Raw genomic sequence first — 19061 nt, forward strand, 5'->3', positions numbered from 1 at the left:
CCTTGCCTTTCGCCATATAGCAGGTGACAGGGAATAGAGAGAGAGAGCGCAAGAAAGAGAGAGTGAGAAATTTAAGGGAAAAGCCAAGGTTAAATAAAGGTATTGATTAATCTTTCCAATGCACCTTTGCTTCATCAAGCCACCGCTGCTCTATTACCTGCACAAGTCAGATAACTAAACAGATGGAAACTAAAGTGAATTGAAGGAGACATGGTTAATGGGATGTATTGGCATTTGACCTGTTGACTTGATAAAGTGACGAATGCTTCTCTATAATTTTCGGGAGGATACTTTTTCTTCTTATATGTATGTGATGAAGGCTTTAGCTTCATAGCCTAGTCATGTGACATATGGAATGACAGTATAAACATGTCAACAAAGGTTGGAAGACAACCTGGATAGTCACAAGTATATAGTCAAGGGGGCCGCATATTTGAGTATTTTCAGGTTTACTGCATTCGAAGAAAAGAGGTGCGCTTGTTTTCTCACATTCCCCACAAACCTGCACGTTTACGCATCGACACTTCCCCTTCCACAAAGTCCTCTCTGGTGGGCCTTTACTGTTTCCAAGGCAACTTGCAGAGTGGGGAAGAGAGGATCGGCTGAGGGGAGGGCAAAGCAAGACAAAATGCAGAAAAAACAAGAAAGCAGGGGTAGACGGCTTCTAGTCCTTGTCCCAACAGTAGGACCTAAGGATGGGAATGCTGGTCTGACTGTCTCTACATCATGCTTTGGTGTAAAACACAATATGTTGACAACTTTTGGTGGAATTGCCATGCATTTTGATATGTATATTTATTTTCCCAGAGGATTGATGCTAAGGCTTTTGGTAACCTTGCCTTAAAGCTGAAGTAAGCGAGATTGGAGAAAAGACCGGAGCACAGCCAATAAGGAACACTCTCTCAATGAAATGACCTGTAATTGGTCAAAGTCTCCTGTCACAAGCTAGATTTTTTAAAGCCTGAAAACAGAGCCATGAGGAGGTGCAGAAGTCTAGTTTTCTCTCAGAGCACTTGAACTAAAATATGCTGAAAGGTTATTATGGAATTTTTGCCCAATGATGCCAGAAATCGACTGCCTATTGCCACTTTAAACATCACTCTTGGCCAAAAACTTTGAAATTAAAAGGAAAAAATGTTCACTTCCAAATAAAAAAATCTCTAATGGGTAAATGGACTAGGGATGCACTGATCCAATTTCTCTCTCTAATACTTATTCCCAAGATGACACCAAGCACTGACTGATTGATACCAATTCCCCCCCCCCCCCCCCCCCTCCCAAACCTAAAAACCTCAGTGCGTAGAACTGATGTAATATAACTGGCATATAGCTACAAATCACTGCTGTACTATAATTGGATAAGTTTGTACACCAACATTCTTTCCGCACAATTAAATAACCTTATTATATGAAATTATGTAAATTTAAAATACCTTGCTGTTTTTCTGAAATTGTTTTGTCTTTACTATAGCCGAGTGTTCGATAGACTCATCTGACTGTACATACCAGCATAAGGCAGAATCTACTTCATTAGTATACCATCGCAACGACATATTGCAATAGTACAATATCTCAAACCATCGGCTGACCCACCCAGTAGTAAATTCACAGCTATTAAACGAACCACCGCAGTTTGCGTTCACATGTAATCTTCTTGATTTGGGATTTATGTGTCTCTGTGCACCTGTGTACTTCAGCTTGCAGGTGTGACCACAGGATTTCTGTGATTTCTGTTTGAAAGAGTAATGCCAGTGGAGAGATAAGCCTGCAAAGCCATGGGGATTTAGATGCTTCAAGCCAGCCAGAGTCAAGACTGGACACAGATGTGTTGATCTCTCTTCCCAGCTCCCCCAGACCTGCCTCTCATCTGTCTTCTGGCTTTCCTTCTCATGCTCCCCAATCCCTCTTAGTTTAGTCTCATATATAGTGAATGGCTACTGAATGGCACATTATTCCGTTTTGCAGACATTGTCGGTAGCCATAAATTCTGTATGAGCTCTCTTTCACACCTCAGCGCCTCCCACACAGCAACTGGCCCTTTTTTTTTTACTGCACCTGCTGTTGTGTGCGTGGGAAATGAGGATATCTAGAGTTCATTCTGGTCTGTATTTCTATTTGTGTGCATTTTGTTTTGTGCATGTGTGTGTCTGATTGTCTGTGTACAAGAGGTTCACACCCTCATTCTCACTCCACAATTTCTCTTGTGTCAAGTTAGAGAAGCTTTATGCGCAGCTAAGCTCAAAATCAGACAGGGATTTTCAAAAGCTAAATCTCAACCCCCCCCAAACCATTCAGGCAGTGACACGCCGTGCGACATTAACTATTACCCGCGCACACACAGGTACACACACACAGGTACACATAGGACTTTTACGCACACACATAAACACACTCAGATGTGATTACACTCAGCAACTTTGATAAGGGGTTTCCCCTGCGTATCTAAATCTAAGGTGGTTGGGCTAAGTGTGTTTCCACTACCTTAACATCTTAGTTTAGAAAATAAACATTACAGGAAAGTAGTGCTGCAGAGAACTCAACACAGTAATTAACTTATAACTTGGCTCTGGCTTTTATAGTCTCAAAAACCATGCAATACAGCTCTTATCCTTCCTCTTCTGTCTAAAAGGAGTTGTTGCCTGAAATATTTTCTGCCAGACCTCCTGAAAATAGTTTTGTCACTTAGAGATTAAACAGGGACAGAAGCATTGTGAAAACAAAGAGGCAGAGGAAGACTACAATTGTCCATGCACACAAACATACTTTTTTCTCATTTAACCACACACAAAATAACAAGAGGATACTAAATGTTGCGCCAACAAGTCAACAGTCAGTGTTTTATTTAGCTTACTTTTAACCAGTAAAAAGATTTGATTGATATTTGGAATTGAATTTCTATCTTTAACATCAACCTATCCAAGATCTGGTAGTATAGTATAAGGGCAGCACGATTATGGCCAAAATGATGATCAGGATTATTTTTATCAATATTGAAATCACTATTATTTGACATGATTATTCATTGATTTTAGGGACGGAATATTTTTTATTGCAATTTCACATTTAAATAAATACTTAAAGGCACTGCTTTCACTTCAGTGCTGTGCTACATTCCTGCTAATGTACACATTTTTGCATCAAACTAAGACTTGAAATAAGTTTTTTTTTCACCTGAATTCAGTGCATTTTCATTTTGAAGAGCAAAACGAGTAACATACAATATATTTTACTCTTCTTCTCTGGACTGCTGCTGCAACATTCAGGAAAGTTTTCCACAGGCTGCCACAGTAGGGTGCACACGCAGCGGTATGACAGCTCCCCAAAAGTTAAGCGAAAAACATCTGGATCACCCCCTGGTGGGTGGCTGTTAGTTTAGTAAGCGCTTGATTTCATGTGCAGCAGAGTTTTCTATGAGCGGAGCATACATTTTAAACGCCGTTATCACAGTCAATCATGTTAATTTAATTGTGGGAAGACAAAATTGTGATCGTGATTAATATTCCATTCATTGTGCAACCCTAGTATATAGTATATACTGTAGATATATGAGATGAAAACCTGTTCTATTTGAAATACCTAACAGTTTCAGTCGGCTATTCCTTAAGAATGATGACAGAAAGCACTGAGAATTGCTCTATGAGTTTGTAAACACCATGAACTTTGTTCTGTCTTCATTTAAAGGTAACCCGTGGAGTTTTTGACCTCAAGTAGCTCTATGGGGCAGTTTTTGTGGGTCCCCGCTTTGTTTGTCTCATACATGAGCACCAGGACAGATGTGCACGTGCATGAGAGTGATGCAATACACATTCTTGCCAACGGTGTCACACTATTCCACTGATCTACAGGTGGCTGTAATGCGCCAAGATGTGCAGCAATGCGCCAACAAAGGCAGGGAAGAAGAAGACTGCTCGCAAGCAAACATTGATGCGAACAATGCATGTTTCAAATTTTTAAGAAAATATCTGAACATTGTATTCATCCCATTTAGTTTTGTTTGTTTACAAGAAAACTCCACAGGGGGCCTTTAATCGTGTTAGCCTTCATCTATTGAGTGAAGTTGTTTGTTTGCAGATACTCATAAATCCACATAATACACCGACACACATTCAACAGTAGGATTCTATTTATTTCTTGGATATAAAGGAGAGTGGATTTCTGCATTCCACAGCCTCTCTAACCAGAAGTGATGGGAGTTGCCAGCTTTTGTTCAGCCCATGTGTAGGGAACAGGAGGCATTGATTGAATTGCTGCTTGACAAAGCAGAAACTGCTTATTGAGCTAATGCACCTGTGCGTTGGGATCGATCTCGCAATGTCACTTCCAAATGCATAGCGGGAAGAGGCACAGGAAAAAGGAATGGGAAGACAGAGAAAGTCCAAAAGAAAGATGGAAAAGAGTGATGTAGGATGTACCGAGATCAATACAAAGGTGGGCCCATAAATACCTACAGAGAGTCGAAGGCAAACATTCAATCAGCAGGGAACTGAGTTGGATTTCTTAAACAAGGTAAACTCCAGCAACTCGCACCGAAATGGGAGTCACTGAATGGTCAACTAGTCTTTTGTGTGTCCTGCTTTCTTATGCTGGAAACTAATTTAGAGCCAGGTGCTGCAGAATGTAGCTCCCTCTTATTGATGACAGTGCTGTTTCTCCCAACATCCTTGCAACTGTTTGTTCCTTACCATCTGTCTACAGTATCTGGATCTTTTTCTCAATCAAACAAAATCTAAAAAAGAGTCAGTCTTAATCACTACCCCGTCCTTAATTGTTTTGCTTATTCAAAGAAAGATGGAATGTTGAAGAAAAATACAGATAAGAAGAGAGAAAAAAAATACCCAGTAATGTTAGGGAATGTATGTTAGACTAAAGAAATGAGGAAAAACTGAAAAACTCCACTGTATTGAGACAGATCTCAAAGTTGTCTGCACAGCTTTCATCTCCACATGTTTTTCTCTGTATCTCACACACTTTCTTACGCCACTTTAATTCTCCCATTTCTTGCCTTTTCCCTAACCTCAGCATATTACTTCTGATTTACTTCAGGGACTTGGTTCCTCCTTCCACTAGAGTCTTATAACTTAAGAGACACAATAAATGATAAATCTGCTTTTGATCACATAGCGGAAATCCATTTTTCCATCTTTCTACTATCTCATCGTCTACCATTTGCAACAACTATATTCATCTATCTATTAAAAAAGGGCGGCAACCTCCAGTTCTGAAAAGTGAAGCCAATGAAGAAGTGTCTTAATCTTGCATTCTATCTAATAGCCAGCAGGGGGCGACTCCTCTGGTTGCAAAAAGAAGTCTGATTGTCTAGAAGTCTATGAGAAAATGGCCCTACTTCTCACTTGATTTATTACCTCAGTAAACATTGTAAACATGAGTTTATGGTCTCAATCGCTAGTTTCAAGTCTTCTTCAACCAAGCATGATGTTCTTTTAGTGAATAATGGTCCCATTTAGAGTCAAATTAGACAATAAAGCAGGATATGCTTCAGGGCTTGTCTACCTTGTGATTGACAAATCGCTACCACGGTGTTGGCCTGTCTGGGAGTTGTCCATGTTTTCGTCTTACAACTTTAACCATTTCAGGATGTGTTTTCAGTTCATGAAAGTTAATTATAACATTCTCGGTCGCCTAAAAATGCCCTTTTCAGTGTTCGGTTGTACATAGCTCCGCCCTCTCGTGTCACATCTGGTTACAAAAAATCAAGAGGTCTACGGCCAAAAACCAAGAGGGCCAAAATGCTGAACTCGAGGCTTCAAAACGGCAGTCCACTAACTCCGTCCACTTCTCACATACAGTCCATGATTAAAAACAGAAAGACTTCCTTGAACGAAGCCTCTTACGACATAGTGCTAATATATTCACAATCTCTTTATTTTGCAGCATAAGCTGTTTTAAAGAACCATTTTGTGACAAATGGGTTTTACAGTATGCAAGGGTATACTACAACTACTACTAATTCCCTTTTCCTGAGGAAGGAGAGGATGACAAATTGAGGAACAGGCTCGAAGACACCCAGGATGAGAGAGCATCAGTCTTATTAGGGTCAAAGGTCATCTCACAGGAGATACGCATCACACCTTCTCCTTCTCCACTGTCCTTCGTCCTAGTCACCAGGAATGAGAGGGTATGAAGAGAGATGGGAATGAATAAAGGGATGTAAGCAGATGATGTAAGGGACGGGTGGTGTGATGGATGGCGTGGCTCCTTGCTCTCAGCGTGTATGTGTGTGCGCACGTGGTTTGTTCGCACTTGCTTCTACTGTTAGCCAGTGTGTGCCGTAGAGAGGGGCGCATTGATGGACGAGGAGCATCCTTTGCCGTTTCAGCAGTGGAAGTGCTTAAAGCATGCAGGCCTCCAGGGATGGGCCATGTCACAGTCTCCCATCCTCCTGACTTATGGACCTGCCATGACAAACACCCAAGGGCTGCTGTTGCGGGTTTGGGTGTGGGGGGTTGGGATATAATAGTCCACGTGATGACAGACCCCCCTGGAAGAAACCCACCTCTCTGTTGTTAAACAGGAAGTTTTCCACGGGAAAGGCTATAAAGCTTGTAGAATAATTTGCGAAATAATCCTGATGTATGAAAGCGTGTGTAGGGGAGGATATTAATGGAGAGTAATGTGAAGTCGTCTCGAAAATATTTAAAATCTTTTTCTCATTATTTCTCTCAAGCTCTTTGGTGTGTTTGTGTGTGTGTTTGTTTTTGTCTTTCTTCCTCTCCATCTCCCTTTTCATACTCTCTCTTTCTGTTTAGGATTTAGCCTACAGGAAGAAATGGAATATTGTGATAAATGAGTTTAAAGCATGCACTGCAAAAAACAAGCCGGTTGTGTTTTTTTATACACCGCTGCCTTGGTTTCCTGATTTTGGCCATATAGATACTAGGGGTGTCACAATTTTTATTCTAAATCGCTAATCGATTGAAAAGAGCTTTCAATTTCGACCTTCGAAGTCAAAATCAGAATGGGCGATTCTCCTAGTATTTTTTTGTCTCCACCCGTCTGAAGAAAAAAAAACACTTCAAAGTCGACACGATGTAGCCTACCGATAGTCTGCAGCTGCACTTTTCGAGATTCTGGTGGAGTGGCCACTGTCGGAGTCGGAGATGACGGAGAAACAACAGAACTGGAAAATCCTCTAGCTTTCCTGTAGTCACCGGTGCAGGGTACACCCTGGACAGGTTGCCAGACTATCATAGGGTTGACACATAGACACAGAACCATTCACACTCTCGTTCACACCTACGGTACGGACAATTTAGAGTCAACAATTAACATAACCTGCATGTCTTTGTACTGTGGGAGGAAGGCGGCGAAACCGTAGAAAACCCACGCTAACACGGAGAGAATATGCAAAATCCACACCGAAGGGCCCCAAGCCGGATTCGACAGCGACCCTCTTGCTGTGAGGTTACAGTGCTAACCGCTGCACGGTTTACATCGTTTTGTACGGCAAAGTGTTTGGACGCCAACATGAACTTTATGGTGCATTCAGGTGTATGTCGTAAACTCTGAGAGACTCAAGCAAATTTTGTTGTAAAGTACCCTACTGCCATCGAGTGGATCTTCTTTTTCTTGTTTAAATGAAATGACGAAATGCAATCTGGGATCTTACTGGCTATCGTCTGATGATGATTTAGCTTTTTATTGGTTTGAAATTAGCTTGTAAACTGGCTTCCTGTGAAACAATCCGGTCCTACACGTCATCTCCCACCTCCAACTCCAACTCCAGTCTCACAGTTGCTAACCTTGCATACACCTCCTGTTTCTCACACATCTGTTGTCTTTCTCAGTTTTTCTTTCTTTCTCCAAGCCAAAAATAGGCCGTTCCCGCAGCGGACATTTTGACTTCTCATAGCAGGAAAAGCACAGGTGTAACTAATATCATTAATGATGGCTCCGTTCCATTTAAGCTTGCCAGTAATCCGTGCCGGTAAACCAGCATGTACAATGTCAGGGCCCCGCGTCACTGGCACGAGTCAAGACGTCTGCTGTGAGAAAGTTATTTATTCCTGTACTTCACTCTAACCTTCTGTCCGAGCTGACCCTCATCCCATTCGATCTCTGAAATGTTATTCAAACTCAAACTTTTGTGACACGAGAGCTATGTTGAACAGTCACCACAAGCACTGGGGTGAAGCAGTCACCTGCATGCCAACAGGGCCCCCTGTGGCTGTTGCTGCAGCACCGAAGCCTGAGTCCCTGTGGCTCATATGTTAATCGGACAGAGTCCTTGTTTTTATGCTAATCTGGTAGTGATGGAAGGGAAGCTGTAATAAGGTGGCCTTGACTGGTCAAAATAAAGGCTATGGCACAGTGGAGCCTGAAAGTGACAAGTCAGTCTGTCATCAGAGTATAGGAGTAGGCCAGAGGGAGAGCACCCAAGTACTACACCCACATACTTTAACATATAAATCAGCACTGAGTCATATAGGGCAGAATCCTTTATGTCTGAGCAGGTGTTCTACCTTCGACAGATGATGGAAAACACCTGCTGTGAAATCTCTGATTGGGATGTAGCTAGAAGTGCAACATACAGCTGCAGTTGTCTGCCCTAAGTGAGTCACTGCTGAATTTACCCTTTAAGAGCCTCTTAAGAAAAGTAGAGAAATGTTGTGTGCGACAACAAGGATTTGGCTAATGTGTTTTGCTGTTGGCCAACAACGCTGTTACTGAATTTCTGGATCGAAGCTACTTTGTGCTTGTATATTTTTAGGTTGGAAAATGAATGCAAAACAACCTAGCATTGGATCGGCTCAGCCAATTACAACATTTATGACACATTTTTAATTAAAATGTATTTAAAGGAAGAAATGAATAAATGCAGAGTGCATGTTTTTTACGGCGAGAATTAATGAAAGTTCATAACCTCCAAAATCCCTCTACACACACACAAATACATAGTTTTATACTTTTATTTACATTTTAATGTTTGAATAACTTACAGAATATAAATAGTGAATGATAGAGTTTTTCTGATATTTATATCATATTTGTATTCTGTCAGTCAATAATGCATTGTCCAAATACGGGGAATGACATTGTGTATTAGTGAGACAGCAGTACATTGCTTTTGTTTTGGACTTCTCTGTCATCTGCAAACCCCTCAACGCTCCATCTATGAACACAGACTGCCAAATCTGAACACAAATAGTCAGAATTTATATCCAAGCTGTGAGATAGCATCACTAAAGGCTTACTGTCTCATAACTTCACAGCTAAGGTAACCTTTTTTATGAGGGGTACCCTCACAGACACACACACACACACACACACACACACACACACACACACACACACACACACACACACACACACACACACACACACACATCCAAAATCTAGCACTTAGAGGTCATTGTTGTTGTCTGATGGTGGACCGGACACAAACTGTTTGCAGTCTATTTATTCACCACCAGACAGTTAATTCCACCGCTCATGCCCTGTGGAATGCACTGCTGGATAAAATGATTGATCCGTCCTTGTTAGACCTTGCTGTAAGGAAGTCTTAGCTTACCGGGCTAGAAAGGGGGAATAGATAAACAAACAAAACAAGAAATTGTTTTTTTAAAACACAAAATGAACTCTTCAATAAAGCACTTTGTGTGTGTGATACATATGCAAATAAAATGATACAAAAAGACTATTGCAAAGGCGATTTAAAGCATCTTCATGTCATTTGCGCTTATCCTTGTTTAACTTTATTTATCTTAAAACAAAAGCATTTTCCAAACTGAATATGGGGCTGTTTTTTCTTGTTAAGATAAACATTTTTGCCGTGCAGCCAAAATAAACGAATTGCCTTTGAAATATTATAGGATTTTGTAATACATTATGAATCTGGAGACATCCGATAGGGTAGAAAAAAGCAAGTGTGCATTGAATGTGATGTTGATGTGCCAGTAAGCTGTGTTGCTGTATAGGAGCCATTCTGTCCTCTTCGGAGTTCAGGCCAGTCCCTGTGGAGAGACTGAGTTTCATCCAAAGTCCAGCACATGCTCTGGCCAGCTCCCTCACTGTGTGGGAGTGTGTGACTGTGACTGGGGCTTCAAGCTGGATGACAACGTGCATGTGTGTGTGTGTGTGTGTGTGTGTGTGTGTGTGTGTGTGTGTGTAATGATTGTTTGGTCTTGACAGTTTAATTCATACTCTGAGGATTTATTGTATGAGATGCAGCAAGAACAAAGCCATCTCCCCCGCTACGCACCTATATAGTATTTTTAGCCAGTATTTTTAGGCTTAGGCGTTCTACTGTATGTCATCAAGGGGAACAGAAGCTACAGTCACGCGTCTTGTACTGCAAGACCGAAGCAAGAGGTTCAGGAGCGAGAGTTTGGCTGAACTTCCTTTGAACTTAATTTGCACGATAACACACGATTAGACAAGGTTCTATCAATACTGGTCTCACTTATTTGCATGCCAGTACATGATGGGACAAGCTGCGATGGTCAACAAGGCATCAATGAGGGACTGAGTGACTATTATGGTACTCTAGGGAGAAAAACAAAATGAGAAAGTAAATCTACTTCAGTGGATATCATTGTACTGTTACTGACTGTGCAGGTTTCCATAACCATGTCTGGTTTGTGGAACTGTATCAGCACTTCTGCTACTAAACTGTACTGTCTGTGCATAGCCAGGAAAATATTTTATTAGTGTTTTTTTTTGTCATGGCTGGGTCAGATATGTTGTCATGAGCGGATGTCATTGATTGTCACCAGACTCTTCCTGTATTTTCCCCTGATTTCCCATCTCTTGTCAGTACTAACATGAAGCAGTACCACATACAGCCTCATTAACTGTCTATTCTCTCCCCTCTGTCTCCAGCTCTGCCCAGCTACACTTGCGGTAATCCCGGACAGCTACTTAATGGCCACCAGCAGGGGTCCACGTTCAACATTGGGGATAAGATCCGCTACAGCTGCAGCCCAGGCTATGTGCTGGAGGGTCACACCACCCTGTCTTGCCTCGCCACTTCATCGGGTACTGCTGCCTGGGATTTCCCCCTTCCCTACTGCAGAGGTATGTAAGGGGGTGCAGTGTAAAAACTGTTTATCAGAACAGGCTAGATCTTGAAGACTTTTTTGACCACAAAGTGAATGTTTTAATCACGTCTAATTTAACTTAGCTTTGTAGGAAAATGTGTGACCCTGAGGACTGACAGCCAGCTCAGAGATATGCCACAGATAATCAAATTTAGTTTGATAAAATGTTATTTAAAAATATATAAATAAAGATACAGCATTTGGTGAAATCATAGGGAGGTTATTTTAACCTCAGCTGTAAAGCTGGATTACAAATACACAAATCAGGGTAATACCAACTAAGAACAGAATGGCTGGAAGGTATGTAATGAACATTTACAAAGGTAACATTTTATTATAATTATAATTAGGGCTGTCAATCAATTAGAATATTTAATCATGATTAATCACATGTTTGTCCATGGTTGATTGCGATTAATTGCAAATTAATCACACATTTTTTTATCAACATGGGAGTGGGCAAATATGCTAACTTAATACAAATACTAAATGTATATATTTATTATTGGAAATCAATCAACAACAGCTGTCAGTATGTCAGTATGTTGACTTGACTATGACTTGCCCCAAACTGCATGTGATTATCATAAAGTGGGCCTGTCTGTAAAGGGGAGACTCGTGGGTACCCAAAGAACCCATTTTCATTCGCATATCTTGATTTCAGAGGTCGAGGGACCCCTTAGAAAATGGCCATGCCAGTTTTTCCTCACCAAAATTTAGCCCAAGTTTGGAGTGTTTTTTAGTCTCCTTAGGTTTTCTAGTTTCATATGATGCCAGTGTCTTCACTCTAGTTTTAAAACTGAGCCCACTACGACCTTAAAAATCGCAAGTTGCATTAATGCGTTGAATAAATTAGTGGCGTTAAAACTCATTTGCATTAACGTGCTATTATTAACTTTGGCGCCCTGCATTTTATACATTAACTCTGAAAACCTAAAGATCATAGTATTGTAGATTACAACATTGACCTTGTTTTTGAAATGAAGCACAATCAACCTTTCTCATATAGTCTTTTATTCACCAGTTGATAAAACCCGTCCTCCAGCCCATACACACACACACACATATATACATATATACAGTATTTACACATGCCTCCACATGACCTGACAGGGTTTTCTGTGGTTATACTGATATCTTATTTACCATGACAGGACCTCATGTGTTAGCTCCCTGTTAGGTGCTTGTGCCAGTTGTCCTTCCCTCACAGTTAGCGAGCACCCCTGCGGCACCGACACCTGCCAGTGTATGTTGTCTGACCCAACATGACACAGTTCTTGAAAATGGTTCACTGTCGGCAAATGTTATGCTTTTATTGTACATCATTTTGCAGGATTTTTTTTACTTTGTATAAAAGTGAATTCTAACATAATTGAGATGCGTACATATGTCATATATACGTGACAGTTTGCATGTCCGTGTAAGTCCATTTGCTGTGTCCAATGGTTTGTGTCAGTGTGCCTGCTGAGCGGAGCGCTGAGACACTGTGCCATCTGCAACCAGGCCGGGAGTCAGGATGCCCACATAGGAGCACACATGGCTGGGCACCATGCGCCAGCACGGTCCCCACCCACCCAATCGCACACAGACATACACGTGCACATGCCTCTACTCCAAGTCTAAATGTGAAATGATTATGTGTGCCTTTCATAATCTGTTTTTTTTGCAATTTCTTACATTTTCTGTAAAACTCTGAAGGACTCTCATCTCCCTTTCTCTCTGTCTTTTCTCCATAATTCACTAACAATTTTGCTGTTCAGATCCAAACTAAGCTCTTTCATTCTCCTCCTCCATGCCCACCCAGGCTGCTTTCCTGAAAAAGAAAAACAAATGCTCAAGCACTAAAGGATGTGATTATGCCACCCTTTTCAGCAGAATTTACACACCAACAAGTTTTAGAAACAAGCAATTCCCCGTGTGATTAATTGAGGTCTCGCAGTGCCACATAAAAGTCAACGCGTACACCTGAGTGCTCCTTCATAATGCATAAGTGTATTGTTAATGTCACTCCAATTATAGAGCCTGCCCATATGTGTAAAAGCAAAACTGACGTTGTACTTCGGGAGCGGGGGGAGAGAGCGTTTTGGCAAGGCCGCCATTCTGGATTCAGGAGAGGGCAAACGTTGCCAGCGCTGTCGGGCCACAGATGATAGTCAGCCATTGATGGCACGGATAATGTTTTACATATCCTGTCTTATACACATCAATTTGTTCTCTTAGCTATAATCTTAAAAACTACATCACTTGTCACGCGTATACTTAGAAGTGATTTAACATCACTCTTTTATTCAGTTCCTGACACTCTCCTAACCCCTTAGCATATCTTTCCAGAAAAAAAAGGCTTACTACTGACACGTTTGAAATGTCACCGTGTGCACATGCTTTATTCTACCGATTACAAAAGCACTGATTTTTTAGTGGTGTTGTGTCACATTTAGTTGTCCCATTTAAAATCCCATATATAGACTCCAAGCTTTAGCTGTGTGTATATAAACATGCATTTTTGATGGCATGAATGTTTTTTATTAGCTTGCATGCATTGCCCGTGCTTCCCCGTATCTCGGTTACCATGACAATCAGAGGAATCGAAGCAGCTGCTTACACTTTATGGAAAACCTTGACATCCCCAGTGACGGCTTGAAAATATGTACTGTTCAACCATGGGAAGCGTCCTGACATCCGCAATTGACTGACTGAAGAAGAAATTTAATAAGTTTCTGCACACCTCACATATTGAAGTGTTCAACATTTTTTGTGGGGTTTTGTACGGTCCACAGTATAGCCGTTTAGTTTTCCATTGTCGTAGAGCCCCTTGCATCCGCCACGAAATGAAGAGAGCGACGGAGAGAGTCAAGGTGAAGGGGAGAGTTTGCAGTCAGAGACTTCCCTTCAAGTGTGAAGAAACCGTCCTGCGTGGAATACCAATGCACTTCCTCATCCTTTCTTCTGTCTACCTTCTACTTCCCGTCACTCCCACTGCAACAATCACCTGTCACCCCCTCTCGCCATCTCTCTTTCCTCATTGTCCACCCTCCCTCTGCACTTTTTTGTCTCGCCCATCCTCGCTTGTCACCTGTCATCCTCTTCATCCCCCTTCTCCTCGCCCTTCTGTCGTGGCTTCCCTCCTATTCAAGTTCACACCTCACAAGTTTCCGCTCGTCCGTACACTCGCTTGCCCTCCCTTAGGGGGGTTGCCGTGGTGACAGGTTGGATGGATGATAGACAGGGCCCCGGCACCTCTGAGCTCCTCCTCCCCCCTTTTTGAAACTCCACACACACACACACAGCTAGCTGGCTGCCCACTAATGAATCCCACACCACTCCGGCACAGAGGGGCACCCATAGGTATCCACACATGAATTTGAGGAACATTAATAGTATGTGAGTGTCATTCAAAACTTCATTTGATGTGTCTCCTCTGTTCACCAGTACATACTGTACTGACATATACACACTTTTCACATTTTAAACTCTGTATTTCCAACAAATTCCTCACAGGAATTGCAGTTCCGATATCACATGATACTGTATTGTTCAAAGCTGTAATGAACACATCAGCAGCTGGGCAGGGGAGTTATCCTGGCAACACATTAAATGCATGCTTTATTATTTAATGGTCTCCTTAAAGCAGTCTTAAGGAGGAAAGAGTTCTGTTGATTTACACAAATCTGAATTAATCAGAATTTAATCACTTCCCCCCACTACGTTGCATTCGGTTGCATCACACTCTTTACCCTGCTCTGTGCTGATGGTAAAAGCACTCCAGGGCATTTTGAAATCCTATGACTGGTGTCTCTCTGGCCTATGGCGAAAATAGCAGACAAAAGAACAATATGCTGTAACTCATTGCACATTTTCATGCTCCTGAATCTGAACATCGGCACTCTGGCTCGTGGCAAAATGATAATTTGCGGCCATGAAAAATAAACAAATAATGCATTTTTAAAAACTAAAAAATGCTGAAAAGCACACAATGTTCCCTGGCAAAACTTCACCCACAAAGTTAACACTAAGTTGAGCCTATGTGACACAGTTTGGAAAACTTTTCTTGCTGTCAATCATTACGTATGCGTCATCAGTATTATCAGGCATCAGCATATCTGTCATCTGGATATGTTCTCAAAGGGGTTTAGCAGCTTGATAATGATTGAGCTTCATCAGTATCTTTCCAATTAAGTTATTAATTTTTAAATTATATACATACATTAAGACAAAGCATTTTCGTTTGGAAATTCAGAAAAATTATATAATGTTATTCAGCCGATTAGACTGTTGTCAGGCTATTAAATAGGCGTTTTGTCGCTATAAGCACCATAGACGTGGGTCAATAGGGGCCTACTACACCCAATATTAAGGTAGAAAAGAACACAACAGCGACCTCTAGCAACCGTAGTCAAGCTGACAGGTGAAGAAGCAGAAGTCAGGCGCTGTAGTATAGACAATGTTAAACTCCAAAATGGGGTGGTGGTGGTCGGGGACGGCAGATGGGACACAAAACACAGGGTTTTCTCCCAGGAGACCGGGATTTGTATCCTCTGTGAAACTAACAATGTGCCGTTGTCTTTGTGTTCACAAGCGTTAAGTTTCACTTTTGAATCGTAGTTATTTTAAGCCATAACATAATGTTTTTTCCCTAAACTAATGAAGTGGTTTTGTTGCCTAAACCTAAACAAGTTGTATTATTGTTGCCTAAACTTAAATAAGCCTTTTTGTTTTTGTTCAAAACGTAACGTTTCATCCAGTTTTACATGTTAGAACACGTTTCTTTTAAGTTTTGCTTTCCCCTTTACAACATAGTAGGCATAGTAGGCCCCTATTGACCCACATCTATGGTGCTTATAGTGACTGATAACGCCTATTTAATGGCCTGTTAACAGTCAAATTGCGTGTCTTATTTGTTATGCCATAATGTATCTGCATTTTTATAACATCAGGAGGTCTCTTTCAATTAAGGGAGTTCTAGCTCTGCAGAGTGACTCTGTTACTTTCAGAGAGCATTGTATTATGGGTCTTTTGTTGTCTTTGAGTATGCCTTATCTTTTAAAAGGAGTGTTCATATAATCAATGCAGTGTTTTAGTTGGGTCACTATGGTACTGATCTTGAATAAGCTTACAATAGCCAGTTAAAATCTTAATATGATTGCTTATGGGTCAACCCTGACCTTTAGCTGCAGTTAAGCTGCAGTTTGTGTTTATTAGCCTTTTACTACCTCGCCTCTCCTACTGGTTCCATTTGTCTGCACATCTTCAATTACCTCTGTACCGCAAGTCTGTGGTCATCTTTGTTTACATTTCCCTCTTTTGCTATAAGCTTTTCAGCACTTTCCTCTCTCCTGTGCTCCCTGCAGCGGATGATGGGTGTGGCGGGACACTGCGGGGCCAGAGTGGGGTGATCACCACCCCCAATTACCCAGCCGAGTACAACAACAACGCCGACTGCACCTGGACTGTGCTGGCCGAGCCGGGAGACACCATCGCCCTGGTTTTCTCCGACTTTCAGCTGGAGGACGACTATGACCTGCTCGAGGTCAGCGGCACCGAGGGCTCTTCACAGTGGTGAGTAGTCAGCCTCCAACGATTTGTCTGGAGAGTGAGGGACAGGGAGGGAAAAGGGAGTCCACTGGCGCCCGACCTGCCCACAGGCACTTTAGCAGATAAAGAAAATGGGCTGGTTGAAGTATGCTTGGAAGTGGATGGGTGTTTGGGTAGGTCGGGTGGAACTTAGCCAGCTTAGAGTGACTGTATCTGGATACATAACTGTCTGCGATGTCTCTGGGGAATAGCAGAGGAGCAGGAATCGATTCCAACATCAGGGTAATCAGATATCAAGTGGTAGTGTCTTTGAAATGATCATAATAAATAGAGGGACGAAGTATTTATTTGATATCTATTTCACAGCTTTTTGCCCATCAGGGTGTATCATGTGGTCTGTGGTTTTAAAGTTGTAATTTGAACACTCAATCTTGGTCACACACCCTCACTCATTCTCTCAATTACTCAGTCTCACACAAACACACATGCTCAGCTTCTAATGATGAAGAGGTAGGATATCCTGGTGTCAGTGTGGGTCTCTCACCATCTGTGGCAGCTCCTCCTCTCTCTGACAACTCTCTCAGCTCAGGAAGTAATTAGTGAGCTCGATTACCACCGCCAGCCGTATAGTGTTGTTTCACCCACACTCGCGCGCAACACAGTTGAGCCCATATGGGGCTCAAATGGACATGTGCACATAAGTATTCACACTTCCAGCCAGACTCTAAGAACTTGTACAAACAGATGTACTCGTTCACACTCTCTCTCTGCCACTTTGTCCCTCCCCTCGCTCACAAGGGCTAATGTCAGCATGAAAAATATACATGGGTTGAATGCGGGTGGATGACTGCGCCTGTTATACTCGAGGGAAATCCACTGCTCTTCCTTTGTCTTCAATGAAATATAAAAAATGCAGGTTTAGTTTCAGGAACATGTAGGAGACAGGCAGTTCCGATAAACAAGGAAAACAGAGGAGACTTTGAAGTAACAGCCACAGGCAGTTGGCAGGAAGGGACAAGGGGTAGCATTGGCTGAGCTATTAAACACTTGAAACACACTGACGCAGAGAGAGACAGAGGGATAAAGGACTGTTGATAGAGGGAAAAAGGTTCAGAAAGAATATATGAGAAGTCATTTTAGAGTGAGATGGCCCCTGGAAACTTGTGTCAGTTTCACTCATTCAGTCAGTAGTTAAGCAAAAACACTTGCCGAGAAGAACTTGATTGACTCTGAGCGGTCTTAAAACTGAGAATTGTGCCTTGTAGCCTGATATTAAAGTCTCTTTGAAATCTCTGCTTGGCCAACTGAGAGTTGATTGCTTCCCAGACTCCAGCCTGACTATGCTTGTTTTGCACATTTTTCCTATGTCATCAGCTTCTTGTCCCAGACTTTGATTTGCTCTCTGTAGTCGTGCGGGGCGCCCGAATCTCTACTGAGTCTTGTCATCTTTGTGCCGTTTGTTGCCGGGGGCACCTATGGCGGTGCACCTGCGGCATGGCTGCACTGTCTTAAAGAGCAAGGGGAAACAGTGGGAAGAAAGTGATGAGAAAAAAAGAGGGAGAAAAGGCTATTGGCAAGCGACGCAGACTGAAAGTCACAGTTGATCATGCACATTGCAAGGAAAAGGCAGCACCGGGGACAGAGGACACGATGCAGACATGCTGGCTTGCCTCCATTGTTTAATTTTTTTTTTCTTTTGTCATGCCGGCTTGGGTTTTGCAAAGTGTTGACTTCAAAAATGTTGGCGGTTTTCTTCCAAAAACATAAAAACTGACCAGTGCAACACTATAACTTTATCTCTGAGGTGTCTAAGTAGTTGGGTATTTATAATTTTAGAGTTAGCAGGGAGGAGTAAGGACAGACAAATGGGGTGACAGGGTCAAACAGTAAGAATCGGCAGACACCAGAGGAGAGGAGGGCTCGACCTTTGGATGGGAGGATGGACGTGGAAGTGAGGAACTAGATAGATGGGTGGAGGGGCTAGCAACTCCCCAGCTGGTGGGCAATTAGAGAGGTCAGTTGGAGTGTGATGATGGCGCTGACCTAAAGCACACATCCTCTCAGTGAATGACTCAAGTGAGCCCTCCACTCGGTGGGGTTTGATGATTGTGCTCTCTCTCTCTTCCTCCTCAGACCATATAACTGGAGTGGTTTGTGATTTAATCACATTGTTTTTTACAGGGATAAGTTATGTTTAAGTTTAAAGTGCTGTTTCTTTATTTCAGGTTTGCTATTAACTGTAAATTAGAGTTTACAATCCAGTTCAAAGCATTGTCTCGTTAAGCTGATTGTACAAATGAATATGCATTACTTTCTGTCGGAAAAGGCAAAGAACTTCTACTTGGATTCTTGTTTTTCTCATCTCAAATTCTTTATCTGTTGCTTTCAAGGTGTAATATCTCTTATTAAAACAAAAAAAAACAACTCAAAACTCAAACAGATATATAACTGTGGCCTGACCAAATGGCAAGA

At 42.0% G+C, this 19061-nt stretch overlaps 1 protein-coding gene across 1 annotated transcript in view; it reads left to right on the forward strand.

The window, feature by feature from the left end:
- csmd2 (CUB and Sushi multiple domains 2) overlaps window positions 1-19061 on the forward strand; it is a 282555-nt gene that overhangs the window by 68310 nt on the left and 195184 nt on the right. Inside the window, exons 4-5 of the mRNA XM_074613264.1 lie at window positions 10840-11034; window positions 16406-16613. Coding sequence (XP_074469365.1) covers window positions 10840-11034; window positions 16406-16613 — 403 coding nt within the window. The remainder of the gene's footprint in view (window positions 1-10839; window positions 11035-16405; window positions 16614-19061) is intronic.

This window comes from Sebastes fasciatus, chromosome 17, assembly GCF_043250625.1.
Source record: "Sebastes fasciatus isolate fSebFas1 chromosome 17, fSebFas1.pri, whole genome shotgun sequence".
Lineage (NCBI taxonomy): Eukaryota > Metazoa > Chordata > Actinopteri > Perciformes > Sebastidae > Sebastes > Sebastes fasciatus.